At 35.1% G+C, this 18,402-nt stretch overlaps 1 protein-coding gene across 3 annotated transcripts in view; it reads right to left on the reverse strand.

The window, feature by feature from the left end:
• Positions 1-17,417, reverse strand: part of Eed (embryonic ectoderm development) — a 30,458-nt gene extending 13,041 nt beyond the window's left edge. For 2 of the 3 annotated variants that reach the window (XM_046439359.2, XM_046439358.2), the window contains exons 1-7: positions 17,168-17,405; positions 12,521-12,673; positions 10,658-10,750; positions 7,019-7,084; positions 5,438-5,563; positions 4,509-4,590; positions 684-775 (exon numbers count right to left, since the gene is read on the reverse strand). In XM_046439359.2, the coding sequence (XP_046295315.1) occupies positions 684-775; positions 4,509-4,590; positions 5,438-5,563; positions 7,019-7,084; positions 10,658-10,750; positions 12,521-12,673; positions 17,168-17,281 (726 nt within the window). In that variant the 5' untranslated portion in view covers positions 17,282-17,405. Of the gene's footprint in view, positions 1-683; positions 776-4,508; positions 4,591-5,437; positions 5,564-7,018; positions 7,085-10,657; positions 10,751-12,520; positions 12,674-17,167 lie in introns of all 3 variants that reach the window. The other variant, XM_046439360.2, reaches the window with a different exon arrangement.
• Between the last annotated feature and the right edge of the window lie 985 nt (positions 17,418-18,402).

The raw sequence follows: 18,402 nt of genomic DNA on the forward strand, positions 1-18,402 counted from the left end.
GTGTTAGAATTAACTTTTTAAGTGAATAAAGGGAAAAAAACATGAGAGTTGGAAAAAAGTCACCTTAAACTTAGTGTGAGCACAATAAAACGCTTTCTAAAAAGTAGACAACTTACTTCAAAGAAAAAGGGAAAATATAGTTTTTCATTTTCTGCAGTACTCTGGATTGGACCCAGAAGCCCCCTATCACTGAGCCATACACCCAGTCCTTTTAATTTTGAGACAGGTTCTAAGTTGCCGAGGATGGCCTTGAACCAGCAATCCCATCTCAGCCTCCTTAGTTGCTGGGATTATAGGTGTGCACTACAGTGCCAAACAAGAAAATGTTTCTTAACTAGTGTAATGTGTTCCTTCAGTAATTAAGAAACAGGAAAAAGAAAAAGGTTACCTTTTTTGGGGTGATTTTAGATTAAAGATAGAAAGGAATATATTCATATTATTCTTACATGAGAATCTAGGCACTGGTAAGATAAACTACAGGTAATTTTAAAAAACAAACACCAAAAAAACTCTTGCTCTATTCCTTCACCAGTAAGATTAAAATCTTACATGTTCAATAAATAAAATGCCTGCCTGGCAGGCTGTATGAAACAAACATATGCTTTCTATTAAGAACAGAGTTCCATGGGGATTGTTCACAGCTTATAAACCTGAACTTTACTGTCCTATAGCTTTCAACTTACAGCACTTAGGACTTCATCTCTGTGCCCTTCTACACCTCCAAATATTGCCACCAGAGTGTCCGTTTGGATATTCCATAATCGTAAAGCATGATCTAGTGTAAACATACAAAAAATTAAGATGAACTTTTATCATTCATTTACTGTGAACTTTTTCAGCACCTCCTTAGAGAAGCAAACACTATAAAAGTTTAGACTTAAGTTACACACAGTAAAGACTAATAATGAAATCCATATTATATAGCAACTTAAAATATTTATAACATTTATAGTATTAACTAGACAAATTTTTAAATTATGTAATCTTAAAAATATTTTAAGCTTATTTATGTCAAATAAGTTTCTTTAAATAATATCCTAATTTGATGGAGAGATACTTTTGAGATTAAAACAGAGATTTAACATAATTTTATACTACACCACAGAATAAGGTACTAGCTCTTCCCTTCACCACACTCAATATTAACAAATCAAAAGGGATTGAACAGATTTATAAGATTTCTACAGAAAGCCAAAAATGACTGAAAACAATATGCATTGTAACACGATTATATAGTATGACAGTTTTCCTTTGAAAATTACATAACTGTAATTTGAACAACTTCTTTTATTTCATTTTTTTGCAGCCCTGAGTACCAAACCCAGGGCCTTGCGTATACTAGGCCAGCCCTCTATCACTGAAATATACTACCTCCTGCCCCGTCCCAACTTATTCTATTAAACAATAAAGAATGTATAGCAAGCACCAGTGAAACTCCACATCATGTACAACCACAAGATGGGATTCTAATTAGAGAAGTTACACTCCATGTATGTATAATGTCAAAATGCATTCTACTGTCATGTATATATAAAAAGTTTTAAAAATATATAGCAAAAGACATGCCACGTAGAGCTTGAAATATAACAATACTCATATTGTAAATGAGTATTAACATACTATATAATTACCACCAGGAGGCAATAGTACATTGAGAAATTAACATTGCTATAAAACTGATTTCTTGATTCCAATCATGTACAAGTTTTTGAGTATACAAATGTTTTTCACTAGTACAAGTATGTGCACATGCACAAGCAAACCCACACCCCTACCTACAATTCATAATTTTATGTTTAATGTTAAGGACCTGCTAGCTTATTTTACAAAATGGTTACATTTTACATTCCAACCAGCAATGTTTGATCATGTTATAATTTCTCCACATCTCAATCAATACCTATCTGCCTTTTTTATTATAGCTACCCTAACTATCTGTGAAATGGTTCTCATTGTGCTTTTGATTTCAATTTCCTTAGTGATTAATAATGGTGAACATCTTTTAATCTGTTTATTGGTCATTTGTGTGTGTTTTCTGGAGACATGTTTATTTGGAACTTTTGTCCATTTTTAACTGGGTTGTCTATTTATTGTTGAGCTGTAAGAGCTCATATGCTCATGACATATATTTTCTCCCATTCATAGGTTGTTTTTTCACTTTCTTGATGGCATCATTTATAGTAAAATTTCTACTCAGCTTGAAAAGGTTGTATGCTTTTTTTTTAAAAGCTATATAGATGAACACGATGCCATTATTTTGTTTACTTATTTTATGAGGTACTGAGGATCCAATCCAGTGCCTCACATGTGCTGTGCAAGCACTCTACTACTGAGCCACAACCTCAGCCCAAGGCTGTATGCTTTTTAAAAACATTCTTGCTCATACAATAGGGAAAGACCAGGGTTAAAAATTGTGATATTTAAACGAGGAGAAGAATTAGTCTACTCAGCTGTACAGGAATATTTGAGCTCAATTACTGTCACCAGGGGACAAAAATAACATCTTTTCCTAGTGGTAATTTTCTTTTTATTTTTTTAATATAGAGGATTGAACTCAGGGGTGGTTAACCACTGAGACAAATCCCCATCCCTTTTTTATATTTCAAGACAGGGTCTTGCTGAATTGCTTATATATTAATATTGCTGTAAAACAGCTAAATTGCTGAGGCTGGCTTTGAACTCATGATCCTCTTGCCTCACTCAGACTACTGAGCTGCTGGGATTACAGACTTACACCACCATGCCTGACCTGGTCGTAGTCATTTTAACTTCAGCCTCAATATTTACAGAAAAAAATTGACACAATTTTCATATGGGAGTTTTTTTGTTTCTGGGGAATCAACCCCACAGCATTACACATGCTAGGCATGCCCTAATGTTAGGTAGTAGCCACCAATGAGCAGTGAAATGCATGGCAAGGTCACAAGTGTTCCTTAAATTACTTTAGGTCCTTCTTTAAACTATTTCAAAGTAGATGAGAAAGAAAAGTGTGGTAGTTAATTTGCAGATAATAAACAGAAGCAAAGGAGCTAATGGGAAATATGTCAAAAGAAAGGATTAATGGGACTTGACAGGGTCCATTGATGGTGATGTGAAGCTAGGAATTATGGCTATAGGTGTCTTCATCTGTCTGGGAAGAAAGTTTCCTTTAGTAAAATAGGCGCACTAAGGTAACTTCTGACCAGCTACTGACCCCAGTGCCCATATCAACATGGGATTGACTTGTAGATGAAGCCCCCCTAAATAGGATGGCCACCATGACAGTTCCAGAGATGAGCAACTAAGATCAAAAACTCCACTGCCTTGGGACTGGGGATGTAGCTCAGTTGGTAGAGTGCTTGCCTTGCATGCACAAGGCCCTGGGTTAAATCCCCAGCAACACACACACACACAAAAAAAAAAAAAAAAAAAAAAAAACCCTCCACTACCTAAAGAAGTTGAACACCTGATTGGCAAAGAGTACAGAGTGGTCTCTAATTCTGGTAAACATCAAACACTAATAAATTTGTAGACAACATTGTCTCCTTTTATCATTCTCTGCTCAGATGCCCCAGTGTCTCATTGTAAGAGTGCTCTCTGCTTTAATTTTCACTTTGCTTATTTATTTACTTTAATTTCACCTACTTTCTCTTTAAAGTCCTCTTGAATAGCTTTTGGTGTCTGATTTTAAATTTTGTTATGTCAGAACACAAGAACTGAGATTTGGAGTTTCAACTCGCTGCTTTCCTATAACACTATCACTGAGCTACATTCCCAGTCCAAGTTTTAATTTGAGGACTCAAATGCCTAAGAAAAAACTTGACTAGAATAAGTAGAAGCATAAAAGAAGGCAATGAAAAATAGAAACAACACAACCTAATTCATTTTGGAAAGCTCAGAAATAATTTAGAATGATTAAGTGGCCTGTTTAGACCCAGAATAAACTTATAATGTCAGCATAAGCATAAGAGCAATACAAAGCTTTAGCTTCATAGAAAATATTCTTAAAAGTTTATGCTGGAGTAATAAGAATTTTATGGAATTCTACAAAGAATCCTTTATACAACAGTCTTCGAAAATTAAAAAAAAACAGTGATTGTCCACTTCATTGTCAGTATCAATTATTTTATTAAAGTCTGATGTCAATGCCATAAGTACATTTCACCGTTCCTTTCTTTAATTCTTGGTTTGTGAAATACTAACGTAGCCTAAGATTTTATAAAAATTCATTGTTACAGAATGATCCCGCAGATAGCATAGGTTTTAAACGGGCCATTAAACCTGCTGGTGACCCTCTCCACCTTGGCCCATTCATCTGGATGGACACGTGGTCCTTGGCACCAATGATGCAGCTACTGGTGAAGCATTTCTGTGGCATGTACAGGTCCACGAACTCACCAGCATCATCCTGCACGTTGAAGCGCACTAGCTGCCTCCACCACAAGTGTGAGCGCAGAAAGGAAGTGGCCTACTCTTTAAAATTGTTATTTCCGAAGAAATAAGACTAAAGAAACATTTGCTTCTCTTACCTTTACTTACTGACAGGAGAAGATTTGGATCTCTTGGGTGGAATTTCAGCTCATTGATGGCATTTCCATGGCCAACATAGTGCTACAATAAATTTAAAATATTTCAAATTTCATATCTCGAAAATCAGTAAATTTTTTTATAAGTCTTAAGAAAATGGAAAAATAGTTTTACTCATTAAAGTAGTGGTTTTCAACCTTAGCTACAAATTAAAATTGTCCTGCAGACTGAAGGGGGAAAAAGATGCTCAAGTCTCACTTGAAGATGTTCTGATAGGACTGGATTAGCAAAGACTCATTTAAAAGATCCTTAGGTAATTTAATGTGCCCCCAGGGTTAAAAACAGTTAATTAAACCAGTCTCCATATCATCTTCCTAGGCTTTACCATTCAGTTAATCACAAGGTATCCTTCAATCTACAACTCCCAGTTTGGGTGTCTTGCAAAACCTGGTATTTGTCCATTGAAAGCCTCTCAAAAGAAAGGCAAGGAGGGAAATTATTTTAAAAGAAAAGCACTACAAGCCTGGTGGTGGCATACCCCTGTAATCCCAGTGATTTGGGAGGCAGGAGGATAGCAAGTTCAGAGGCCAGACTCAGCAACTTTGTTAGGCCCTAAGCAATTTGACAAGACCCTGTCTCAAAATAAAGCATAAAAAGCAATGGGATGTAGCTCAGGGATGTCACCCCTAGGTTTAATCTCTGCCAAAGAAGAAAAGAAAGAAAGCATTACAAATATTAACATTTTTCCCACTTATTCCTCAATTTAATTACACAACTTTCACAAAGGACTCAAAAAGATTTGTCTAAAGAAAGCAATAAACAATGCACAAATTGTAAATTTTGCAGTCACTGATTAGATTAATTTTACATTGAAAACAGTATGTTTTCACCAATGTACATTCAAAATATGCAATTTAGCCAAAAAACCCACCTTTATACATTGCATTGTTATAGGATTAATTATCCTTATTATGCCTCTCGATCCAGCTACCGCCAGCAAAGGATGGCTTGTATTGCTATCATAGGTCCATGCACAAGTGTAAAAGTTTTCATCAGCCTAAAAAATGCCACAGTTAAGAAATATATTTTTGAAATAAATGTTAATAATTGTAATATGTAGAATCCTCTCAAAACACTGCTGTATTTTTTTTTTTTTGCAGGGGGAGGGGAGGGTGTACCAGGGATTGAACTCAGGGGCACTCAACCACTGAGCCACATCCCCAGCCCTATTTAGTATTTTGTGATAATGGAAAGAAGTATTGCTAGTTGGGGAAGATCTCACACAGAAAAAGTGGAAAGTGGAATATTTAGAGAGACAGGGTCTCATTGAGTTGCTTAGCGCCTCTCCATCGCTGAGGCTGTCTTTGAACTCGGGATCCTCCTGCCTCATCCTCCCGAGCTGCTGGGATTATAGGCATGCGCCACTGAGCCCGGCAAAACCGGTATAGTTTTTGACATATAAGTTCTGATTTTTTATTATACAACCAAATTTATAAAATGGTAATTTTAGGTCTAAAATCCATGCCAAATGAGTAAACAAAACTAGTCCCTTCACTCAACTGTATTTATTATTTAGCTGTTTGTATAACTCTGTTCTTATAGTGTCACTGTAGTGCCAAAACAGCTACAGACAAAATGTTAACAAGTGGGCATGGTTGTGTACCAATAAAATTTTATTTACAAAACTAGGCCAAGCTGTAAGCTCTACTTTGCTGACCCTCTATCTTGATAGTTCTGTCCATCTCCAAATAACAATAAATATTCCACTTTCCACTTTTTCTGTGTGAGATCTTCCCCAACTAGCAATACTTCTTTCCATTATCACATAGAGAAGACTGTCTTTATCTTGTTTGCTTGGTTTTTCAAATGGATCTGGAAGAAGCTTTTACTGCTCTACCTAATCCTCTGCCTTTTAAATTTTCCTTTTATTCGATAACTCGTGTTTTGTAATATTTTATTTCCTAAGCAGAGCATGTTATTTTTTCCATCTAAGCTTTTGTTGATCCAATACTTGGAATGACTGACAGTTACAGCTTCTGATCAACTCAAGTTCATTATTAAAACTATGCTGAAATTTAAAAATTCTAGGCAAAGTCAAAGAAACAAGAAGTTTTAGCTAGTCCTAGTCTCAGCTAATATTTTCTATTACCAGATTTTTAACATTCCTTTCTCCAGTCTGATTCTGAGGATCAGGAAAATCAGATACCAAGATTCTATTGGGTGACAATGACAGTGAAGGAATAACATTGGCTAAAGAAAGGACAGTAACTTGGGGCTGGGACTGGGGCTCAGCAGTAGCACATTTGTCAGGCATGTGTGAGGCACTGGGTTCGATTCTCAGCACTGCATATAAACAAATTTTTTTTAAAAGGCCTATCAACAACTAAAAAAATAAATTTAATTAAAAAAAAGAAAGGACAGTAATTTAAGGGAATTAATTTAGAAAAGTTTTGGTTTATTTATTGAAAATAAATGTCTTTGACCAAAGATACTAAAACCCAGGAAAGGATACATCAGCATCCACATAAGACTGCAATAACCGGATTTCACCTTGTGAATGACATTCATATAATGTAACCTAATGAAAACAAAAATAAAGTAAATTTCATCTCAAATACAGAAACACACTCTTTAGCTTCTAAACATTCTAATCACAATATTATCTTAAAGACTCTACAGAAACTATTGCCCTAAAAATAGCTCCTTTAAACTTATAAATTTATGAAAATCATTATAAAGCCTAACACGTTTTACATAATATCCAGAGTATAAAATATTCTAGTAATGTTTCTATTTACTAATTTATAAATTATATTTATAATTTTATAATATTTTACAAATATTTTATTTCCCATCATTTAAATGTATTCTTCATCCTTATAATTGCACCAACCTCTCAAAGTGAATAAAGTTGAACACCCAAAGTAATTGTGGTTTATCATCCTTTATTTAAATCCATAACAAAAGTCTTTGGCACCATAAAGAAATAACAAATATTCAGAAACAGATACATTTACCATGATTAAAGAGTATACAATGTATACATGTACCAACACATCAGCTGATACCCAATAAATATGTATAATTTTTGTGCTTTTTTGTATCAGTTAAAAAAAATTTTAAAAAGACTTTATGTAGTTATAGGCAGTTATTAACATAAAAAAGTCTACAATTTGCTAACAATGAATTGCTTTTCCTTGTATGGTAGCCCTTTTCATTTGATTCATATTCCAAAATTTAAAATATAGCAATATATACAACTTTAAAAATTTTTATAAAATTTGTTCCATTTTTCTTTTTTTTTTTTGAGTTTTAAAAATAAAATTTATTTATTTATTTTTTTAAATTTTTTATTGTTGGTTGTTCAAAACATTACATAGTTCTTGATATATCATATTTCACAATTTGATTCAAGTGGGTTATGAGCTCCCATTTTTACCCCATATACAGATTGCAGAATCACATCAGTTACACATCCATTGATTTACATATTGCCATACTAGTGTCTGTTGTGTTCTGCTGCCTTTCCTATCCTCTACTATCCCCCCTCCCCTCCCCTCCCCTCTTCTCTCTCTGCCCCCTCTACTGTCATTCATTTGTCCCCCTTGTATTATTTTTCCCATTTTTCTTATACCTTAGTCACATTAGCAAAAATCTATTAAAATTTAATAGTAGCATATACTATGAAGATCCTATACATCATTTACCACTATTAAATTCATAAAATAATCTCCCCTAGATCATAATCTAAAAACTAATCTTCATGTGGTTGTTAACTATATCTTAAAAGATAATTGTTTTCCCTTTCTTCTTTTAAAAAAATCCTAATGGCAGGACTTTTTAGAATTCAATAAACTATATATAATACACTTCAATGTCATTTTAAATGATTCTTTTTCTTAGAAAGCTTAGAACACTGCAATTAGCATACTTGAGCAGAAATTATACCAATTCTACTACTATCATGGCCAAGTTGAAGAATTATAATGGTAGGTTTATGGGGATATCTTAAAAGTGGATTCAAATTTAATTAATGGGTTCAAGCCAGTTAGAAAATCTTTCTTGAAACTACACTTTTCCTCTGATTGCTATTTTCAAAGAGTATGAGAACTAAACAACTATAGGAAAACTACATATCATACAACCTATGTTTGGCTGAACCCTAAGAAAAGCTGTTATCCCATGTTATCAACTTCACTAGTAACTTTCAAGTACTTTTAAAAAATTTTTTAGATGTAGGTGGACACAATACCTTTATTTTATTTATTTGTATGTGGTGCTGAGAATCGAACCCAGGGCCTTGCACATGCAAGGCGAGTGCTCTACCACTGAGCCACAACCCCAGCCTGAGCACCAGAGTCTTAATGTAATTAAAACTTCCTCAAGTCAAAATTTATTTTTTAGAAAAAAAGAACTGGAAGGACTCAGCCCAGAATGGCTGATGTTTGAAGAATACTGAACAGACAATTTCCCTGTTATCAAGTTAACTTACTAAAACAAAAAATATTAATACAAGGAATCAAAAATATAGAAAACAAGTAGTGCACATTAAAAATTACAACTCTCAATGAATTTTAACACAATTACTAAAAACACATAAGATGTCATTTTACTCAATTAAATGACTAATGAACATCTCAGATTCATTTCTTTCCTTTTTTGAGCTAAGGGTAGATAGAGTAAGTGACTTGTCAACAGTCCATATCCAATTAGTCTATTTTCTTCCTATTTCTTTTTCTGAACACATCAATCTATTTCTATGCTATTCATCTTAATTCCCACCACAGCATTAATGGATAACCAAAATGTTAGCTACTTATAGACTTAAAGAGGAAAATTTTTCCTTGAGATGATTTCAATTTTTAAAAGAAAACCTGTGAGGACTCCCTGGAAATTCTAGTTAGAAATGAATAGAATGAGTACATCTTTGCAACCCAGCTAATTAATTTAGCCCCTTATTTAATTAAAACGTTAGAGGATGCGGCTGTAGCTCAGTGGCAAAGCACATGCTTGGCATATGTGAGGCACTGAGTTTGATCCTTAGCACCACATAAAATAAAGGCATTCTGCCCATCTACAACTATTAAAAAAAAAAAAAAATGTTGTTGATGCCATGGTGTGTGCCTATAATCCCAGCAGCTTGGGAGGCTGAGGCAGGAGGATTGCAAGTTCAAAGCCAGCCTCAGCAAAAGTGAGGCACTAAGCAACTCAGTGAGATTCTGTCTCTAAATAAAATACAAAATGGGGCTGGGGATGTGGCTCAGTGGTCAAACGCCCCTGAGTTCAATCCACAGTACTTAAAAAAAAAAAAAAAAAAAAAGTTAAGTGATGGTTTATGTTAAAATGTGCCAGCATTGCTCTTTTCACCCATTTCTCTCAATTTAAGATAACTGGCTTTCTTAAAAGCAAACTCAATGGTAAAGTATTGCATAGCATGCTCAACGCTCTGAGCTGGATCCCTAGCACCACAAAATAAATTAGTAAGAAAATAAATAGCAAACTCAGATATTTACTGCAAATAATTAAAACACTTGCAAAACTGTTATTTAAATCCACTGGCTTTATGCTTTCATTTATAGAGCAATTAATTATTTTTTTTTTTAAATCACAAATTTCTCATCCAATTCAATTCATAAATAACAAAATAACTTTTTAAAAAAAGAGAAAAGTAGTCAAATGTGGTAGCATAGGTCTATAAATTCCACATACTCCACAGGCTGAGGCAGGAGGACCAAAAGTCTGAGGCCTGCCTAGGCAACTTAGCAAGACACTGTCTCAAAATTTTAAAACAGAGCTGAAGACATAGTGCAGCAATAGAGTACTTGCCTAGCATGCGTGAGGCCCTGGTTTCAATCCCCAGCACCACATCACACACACATACAAATCCCCACACCACACATACAAATGCACATGCACACATGGACACACACACACACAGCAAGAGAGAAGTTAGTTCTTTCAATCACCCAAAATATTTATGAAGAAATATAAAACCTGTTTGATGACCTACTTTAGTAATAAATGTATTTTCCAATAATAAATATTAGTTTTAAATTGACAATTTCTAGAAAGTTTTAGTTCAAAATCATTCATTCTATAATAACAAATCCAATAATCAAGCTGAGGGCCAAAAAGACCCCATAACACTCACTCTGTTGCTTCCTACAGTTGCAAAGACTAATGGATCTCCTTCTTTACTGTGCCAGTTAAATTGAACTCCAAACAATGGTTGGTTATGATCTTCCTATAAAATAATCATGAAATAAAAATTCAACAGTGTCTCTTAGAAATAAAAAAAGATAGTGAACTAACCTTTACCCTTTCTCTAAAATATAATTTGTTATTTTTGTGAATCATACATAAGCTGACTTTTGACGATAAATTAAAAAATCTTGACTAGACCAGTTTTCACATCTTTATATACTGTATATGATAAAATTTTATAACAATCAAAGACTTTGATCACTGCCTCAGTAACATTTATTTAGGTTACAATTATTTGTCTATAAAAAAACTTTGATATGTACCTTTCATTTTCTTTAACTCGAATCGTTTTTTCCCGAATCACAATACATTCGGTAAATTTTGATAAACATATTTAACACATTGGGTCATGAGGATAAATTTATTTTTCCAAAAGAGGAAACCAACAAATGGCTTTATAGAGATAATGTAACTTTTTGGCAATCACTAAATTTTACTAGGCTTAAATTTTCCTTTGTAAAGTGAAACATTATCAAAACTCTATTTAAATTACTGCTTTCTATTAACTCCATATAAACAATTTTAAATAATTTTGAATTTGGGTCTTTAAAGAAAAACATTCCAGGAATTTTATAATGAAAAAGAATACCTGAAGAGTGAGGGCCGTGGGAGTAAATGGACTATACCTTCAGAGACATACAAACAGATAGATCATAAGATTACTCACTTTTGTTTACATGGTTATTTTTCAGTTTTAGGACTTTACTGGCAATCTCCTGGCATTTAACACTAAATTTCAAGTTTACTGGAAGGTACTGTTTTCACTTTAAAATTTAACAACTTTCATTTTCTTATCATTTGAAAAGCCACAGCTTTAGGCTTTTGAATTATTTAAAGGCAGTTAAAAATATCTTCCAGATATAGTAACTAACTCTTAAGCTACTAAAATATTATCGTAATATTTTAACAGACACTTTTTTGAGAGGCTGAGATTAATTTCTCTTTTACACACTAAGCACTTAATTTTTGCTACAGACAGGAAGACCTCATGTAGCCACAGCTTCTTAAGCTCTCCTAAGCCTTTACCTAAAAGTATAATTAGCTATCTACATTTAAACACATATATATGAAGTAACATAATGTTTATTTTCCTTCAGGAAAAATAACTTTAAACTTAAAAAATAAAAAACACAAAGTGGAAATACATCAGAAAACATTTAAAATAAACATCAGTAATCCTTTTTATAAAGTAAATGTTACTGAGGCAGTAATTTAAATAACCCTAAACTCTTATTTTCCCCAAATATTGACTACTGAAAAGTTTTTAAAATTGCACACCTTTTCCTTTTAAGACAAATATAAATAAAGCAAAGGACAAAAAGATTAAAAAAAAAAAAAAAACTGTACAAAGTAAGACGTCTGTTTCAATTTATACTTCTTAGTTAATGGGTAACATTCAGCTCTTTTTAATAACTGGTGCCAGAAGTAGCTCATGTTTTTTAAGGTTTACCAGAACATAAAGAGTTACATTTCCTAAAATATTTTATTTGAATTAACAAACAATAAAGCAAAACCACCTGCAATACTCAGTATTACACATTTAAATTAAAATAAAAAACAAAGCCAAAAAGCTAAATGTGGGAGATTGTATTATGCTATTTGAACCTCAAATAAAAAAAAAAACTTAAAAACCCTCTAACTTTAAAATATTTTAAACTTAAAAGAGTATCTTGAATATAAAATGTATGCCATTGAGAAATAATTCTAAAGCCTAACATTCAGCCCCAAAAATCTGTCTTTCTGAACATACCTTGAGACTGTTTACACATTTGAAAGAATATTTGCATTTCTTCGACTTCCATTTTCCCTTTCCCCAACTTTTCCTTCCAGGTGCATTTGGTGTATTTGTAGGTGTATCAGGGCGTTCAGTGTTTGTACCACTTTCTATACTGACAGCATCATCCTATAAACAGTAAATTAAGAAAAATTACATGAGACAGTGATATTTTCAGGCAAGTGACTTTATACTGGAAAGATCTAATGGACCTAAAAGTCTGCAAAAAAAAAAAAAAAAGAAAGAAAGAAAAAATGTATTTCTGTCTTCAAATAAGGATACAAAACATCAGAATTTTTGTAGGTATTTTTATATTTCAGCAAAAATGAAAACAAAATACTAATCAGATTGATAATGGAAAAGTAATATTGCCTTTACATAATAAGGTACTGACCTACACCAGCTACTTTAATGCATGGGACCATTTAATCTTTAGGGCACTTGTTAGATAAGGAGGTGTTGAGAAAGCCTAACTGTTCTCATTAGTTAGGGTTGCTGGGATTCCACCCTAAAACTGTGACTACTAAATCTGACTGATCTACATGTCTTTATAATTTCCTTGCTTGTTACTCAGTTTGGAGCATGGAGGTAGGTGGCCATTTGAGGCCAAAGTGTTAATGCTTCCACTTTGATGTAGTTTTTACAAGTCCCGATATTCATATGCTGTATATTGACAACAAACTATTCAGAATTTAAAGTCTCAATGGCTTCAAATGGCTATTTGTAAATAAAATGTGCCTCATAGTCCTAACATAATCAGAACTCTGAAGACAATAGTTAAAAGTAAAATCCTTCCAAATACAGAAATGAATGCAGAAATCCTAAAAATTCTTCTAATTTATTTCTTATCTCTGGTACAGAAGACATACTAAAGGCCCTTTAATCTCAAGAGAATTTCACTACCTTCTTGGATTCCAATGTCTCCTTAGGAATAAGATGATTTATTTACATCTATGACCCTAAATTCATTCAAGGGAAAGTTTGTTTTGTTTTGTTTTGATCTTTCTTTCTTCAAGTGCCTACTAACATCTGCTAGAATAGTCTAAAAAACATTGCCTTTAGGGTCTATTTCTAAATTACTGCTTCCTAAAGCTGGTTTATATTACAGAAGGTTAAAATTAACTGAAGTATCAAAAGGCATAGTAAAAAAAAATCATATTAACTCACTTGAAAATAACAATATATTTCCTGGGGATTTCAAACTTCATATGACTCCAAAATGAAATGCATTTTTAAAAAATACCCTATTCTGGAAAATACTAATTATCTAGCATAAAAAAAATGGATGGAGACAGGTGGCACAAAGTGCTCAACAAATATTTGAACTGTAATTTAATGTGAGTGCAATTAAACATTATGGAAATAGAAAATGTAAAATTTTAAAGTTGGGTTCCTAGCTTGAAATGTTTTTTATGTCTGTCCTATTCTCCCCACTTGTCAGTTGTATTTACATAGTTAAAAATCCAGGATAGAAAAATGTATCAATGAAAAACCATGCTTATAGTTCCAAATTATCAGATTACAGTCTTCCTCACTGTCTTTTAAGTATTTTTGCAATTCTTTTTAAATTATAGATAACTGCTAGACATGCAAATTTTGTCACCACAGAATAAATTCAGTATAATTCCCTTTCCATTAGTGTAAAAAATATTTTCTCTCCATTTGCAATTCATCCCTTCATTTCTTTATTTTATATAAATTTGTACTGTTTGGACTTTTTTGGTTTACAAGTTATAACATTTACCTAATTTCCTTCAAGTGAGTAAAATAAAAATATTAACCATGTTCACACACTTTTTTCTGAAAAATTACCTTTTAACAGAAGAGAAATGAAAGAAAACGAACAAACTCTGGAGTTGGGAATGTGGCTTAGTGGTAGAGTGCTTGCCTAGCATGCATGAGGCCCTGGGTTCAACACCCAGCACCACAGAACAAAATAACACAACTTCTTTTTATTTTGGCTAAACACTGAGCCATTAGTCAAGAGGCCATACAAAAACATTGTCACACTGCATATTTTATCTCTTGACTGCTTAATTTACCCATCTATCTCCTCCAAAGGCAAGATGGAATTAAACAGAAACAAAATGCTTTCATTTTGTCTTTAAATTAAAATAAAATCTTTGTTTAATATGTACTCAGGCTGACTCCCACCCTACTCCTTCCTCAAAGTGCAGAATGACAATGCCCAACAAGAAAACAGACTCTGGAATAATAATTTGTCCCTTAATCTTGTCCCATTACTCTAGCAAAGGGCAAGCCTCCAGATTAGGCCTTCCGGTATCGTTAACCACAATAACCATTAATAATCTTTCAGACACTAACTACTTTACAGTCATCTGATCTTAAAAAGTTTGATAAAATGACAGAAAATATATACAATAAATCTCAAATATGTTCTTCAATTCTTTTAATAACTTTTTAAAGAGTGTTAGCTGCTCAGGTTACCTAACTCCAACTCAAAAACACTTTCTTCCCCCACCTGCTTTTGGTCTTGTTATTATTCCCTCCCTATAGAGTAAAACCCTGTCCTTGTTAGTTTTTCTGGAACTTATTTTTATAAAATGTTCTCTACTCTGTGTTGTATGGAATTCAGAAGGTCTGTGAATTCAAGCAGGGGAAAAAATTACATCTTAATTTCCACCACTTTGAAATTTTACACTTCCTTCTGTTATAATGGAGGTAATATAGATGCCAATGTTAGCATAGTTATGACTCTGTCACTAATAGAAATTAGATATTTCTTTTTTTAATATTTATTTTTTAGTTGTTTTTTTAAGGTGGACACAATATCTTTATTTTACATTTACATGGTGCTGAGGCTCAAATCCAGTGCCTCACCCATGGAGGCGAGTAAATACCCTACCACTGAGCCACAACCCCAGCCCGGAAATTAGATATTTCTATATCACACTGTTAAAGTTAAGTTAAACACTTTTGGTCCCATCCAAAATGCATAGGACCAAAAGTGTTTCAGATTTTAGAATATTTGTATATACTTTACCATTTGAACATTCCTAACCCAAAAATGTTAAAAGTTCCAAAATTCTAAACATTTTGAGTGCCAAAAACAAATTTCAACTCAAAAAACCCATTCTTCCCCTACCTGCTTTTGACCTTATCATTATTCCCTTCCTCTAGAGTAAAATTACTACCCTCGTTTGTTTTTCTGCATTTCAGATTTTGCATTTTCAGATCAGGAATGCCAACCTGTATTACAGTTGCTATGGATCTTGAAAAATAAGCCTGTCAATACCCTCAAATCCAATGCTATATTCTGTTGTTAAAAGAAATATATATTATTAAATCTGATCCCACACCCCCCAATCCCATGGAACCCAGGGCCTCCCACATGCTAGGCAAGTGCTCTACAACTGAGCTATCCCCCTGGTCCTAAAAAAATATATTATACAATTTTATAATTGATCATGTTTTGTAACCCCATATACTGTATTTCGTACATTTAAAAATGTTATTTTGGGAAGACTCCACAGGCTTCATTGAGGGGTCCAAGCATAAACACCAAAAAAAAGTTTAAAATCTCTGTCCCCTATTTGGAGGAAACAAAACAAAAAGCTAATCCAATCATTTGGTTTTGAACTGCTTCAGAAGGTACCAAAGAATATATTCCCTTCAGGGGTCTACAAAAAAGAAAATAAGCTTTCACTTTATTTTGTCCCCTGAATTTTTCCTCACTCTAAGCAGGTTTCACATTTTCATTATATTTTGCCCGATTATTAAGCATATGAAAGGGCCAGAAATATAACTCTGTATGATCACAAAATAAGTAACGGTAATTATTATAAATAATTAACAAACATTTGTGTACTATTTATTATGGGAGAGATACTCCTTAACCACTTTACTTATATTACCTCATTTAATCCTCACACTCCGTTTAACCTTTATCTAAATAAATCTGTCTTTACCACGGTTGCCTAAAATCTTCCAGGTCGTTCCCTTTACAAACTGCCAAAGGAGAAACTACCCCCACCCATACCTAACTCAAACTTGGTTCCCCTCCTAGTCAGAAGAAGACCCTCTCAATTATGCCTTTACAGAAAAGGCGACACTCGGGCACACCCCACCTCCACGGACAGGGCAGAGGCAGCCACAAGATCTCCTTTAATAAAGTCATCTAAACCCCTATGTCAAAGATCTATACTTTCCATCCTGGAGTTTCTATTGGTATCTAAGGGTGGCACAGACCCTAAACTCCTTGAAAGGGGTGCCTAACAGACTCAGCCTCTTCCTTTCAACTCTTAGGAAAATCTCTAACATGCCTTTTAAACCTACATGAATCTCAGATCCGGAATCTTCCCTATATCCCCCAAAGACTCAAACACTTCTGCATCACATGTAAAAGGAACTCAAAAGAGACCTCTCAGACCCCTGTAACCATTTAAATCCCTCTCCTTCACCAAGTTTCTGCCCGTTCTCAGCCCCAGCTCAAAATCCCCCCAGAGACAAGTTCAATTTTCTCCAGCACGCCCGCGTTTTCCCGAGTACAGGGTGACACCTCTCCCTCCCCCCACAGTCGCCCGCCCGCCCCCGCTCCTACAGTTTTAAAAGAACTTAAAACTTCTACTCCGGAGTCGCGTGACTGCTAGGGGCTGCACTCACATTCTCATCTCCAGAGAGATCCGGGTTGCTGTTCTCGTCGCTACTCAGCTTCTGTTTCTTGGCCGAAGGCATGTCGGTTCCCGCCGGCGCTGTCGACACTTCCCTCTCGGACATATTCCTCCGCCTCCCTCCAGGTTCCTGCCGCCTCGGGCGGGGCCTCCGCCACACCGCCGTCAAGCAAGCCCGGCCCGAGCTTGCCGCAAAGTTGCCACTGCCGCCGCCACCTCCACCGCTCCCCCCACTGTCGCAAATCGCGCCCAGCCGCCGAGGCGGGCGTGCGTGCGACCCCGCCACACTGCTGAAAAAGGGGCGCGCGCGCGCGCCCTCCTGCGCGGCTTCCTGGCTTCTTCCCTTTACCCACTCCCGTCTTGCTGTTTTCCCGCCGCCCTCCCGGCAGATTGCACGAAGACGTATGATCCGTTGGTTTAAGAGGGCAGTATTTCGTAGGTCCCCTTTCCCCACCACCGCCTCGAAAAGAAGAGGCGGAACTCAAAGGGATGTTCCCTCACCCCTTTCTTCCTTCCAAAGACGTTTCAGCCGCAATTGGCTCAATCCTTCGATCTCCGACCGGCTGCAAGGCAGCGAAAGTCTGTGGAATGGACTAGACCACCTATGTCCCAGAGAAGGGGAAGGAATACAATAAGTCACCTATTGCTTTACCTGTGTATTCCAAGTGTCCTTAATATTGAACTTGAAGGATAATGTTTTCCCTAAATCATGGAAGCGTGGACACCCTACTTTTCGCTTGAGGACAGAAATCGAAAAACTGTACACGGTTTCCGAATCGCCACCCCTATCAAGCAAATGGAAGGCACTCGCCAGAAGATGCGCATGCGCCCAGGCGTATTCTCGCGCTGGGTTGTCGGGAGCCACCTCCTCCAAGCCCCTCCTCTTTTCGAATTCTTGTTTGCTGAACCAGGTAGTCTGTCGGGTGTTCAAAGTCGAGCTGGATTTCAAAATGCTCTTAGATTCAAGTCTGGATGTACCCTAAATTCTTGACGAATATCTTATTCTGATGAATATTTGTTGCAATGAATTAATGATTATCATCAGCTAGTTGGTGCCAATATTGGTTAAGGTTTAAGTAGAGATATCTTTAAATTACCTTACTCTAGATTCCGGTGTGTTACAAGCGAAGTGCCCCCTTTAACTGTTAGAAGATTATCAAGGCCCTGGAAAACGCCAAGACATGTAAATCATTGCTCTTCGCTAACTGTGTATGCGATTGTGAGACT

Source organism: Marmota monax, unplaced genomic scaffold (genome assembly GCF_021218885.2).
Source record: "Marmota monax isolate L192 unplaced genomic scaffold, Marmota_monax_Labrador192_F-V1.1 WCK01_AAM20220418_F8-fsc00096, whole genome shotgun sequence".
NCBI lineage: Eukaryota > Metazoa > Chordata > Mammalia > Rodentia > Sciuridae > Marmota > Marmota monax.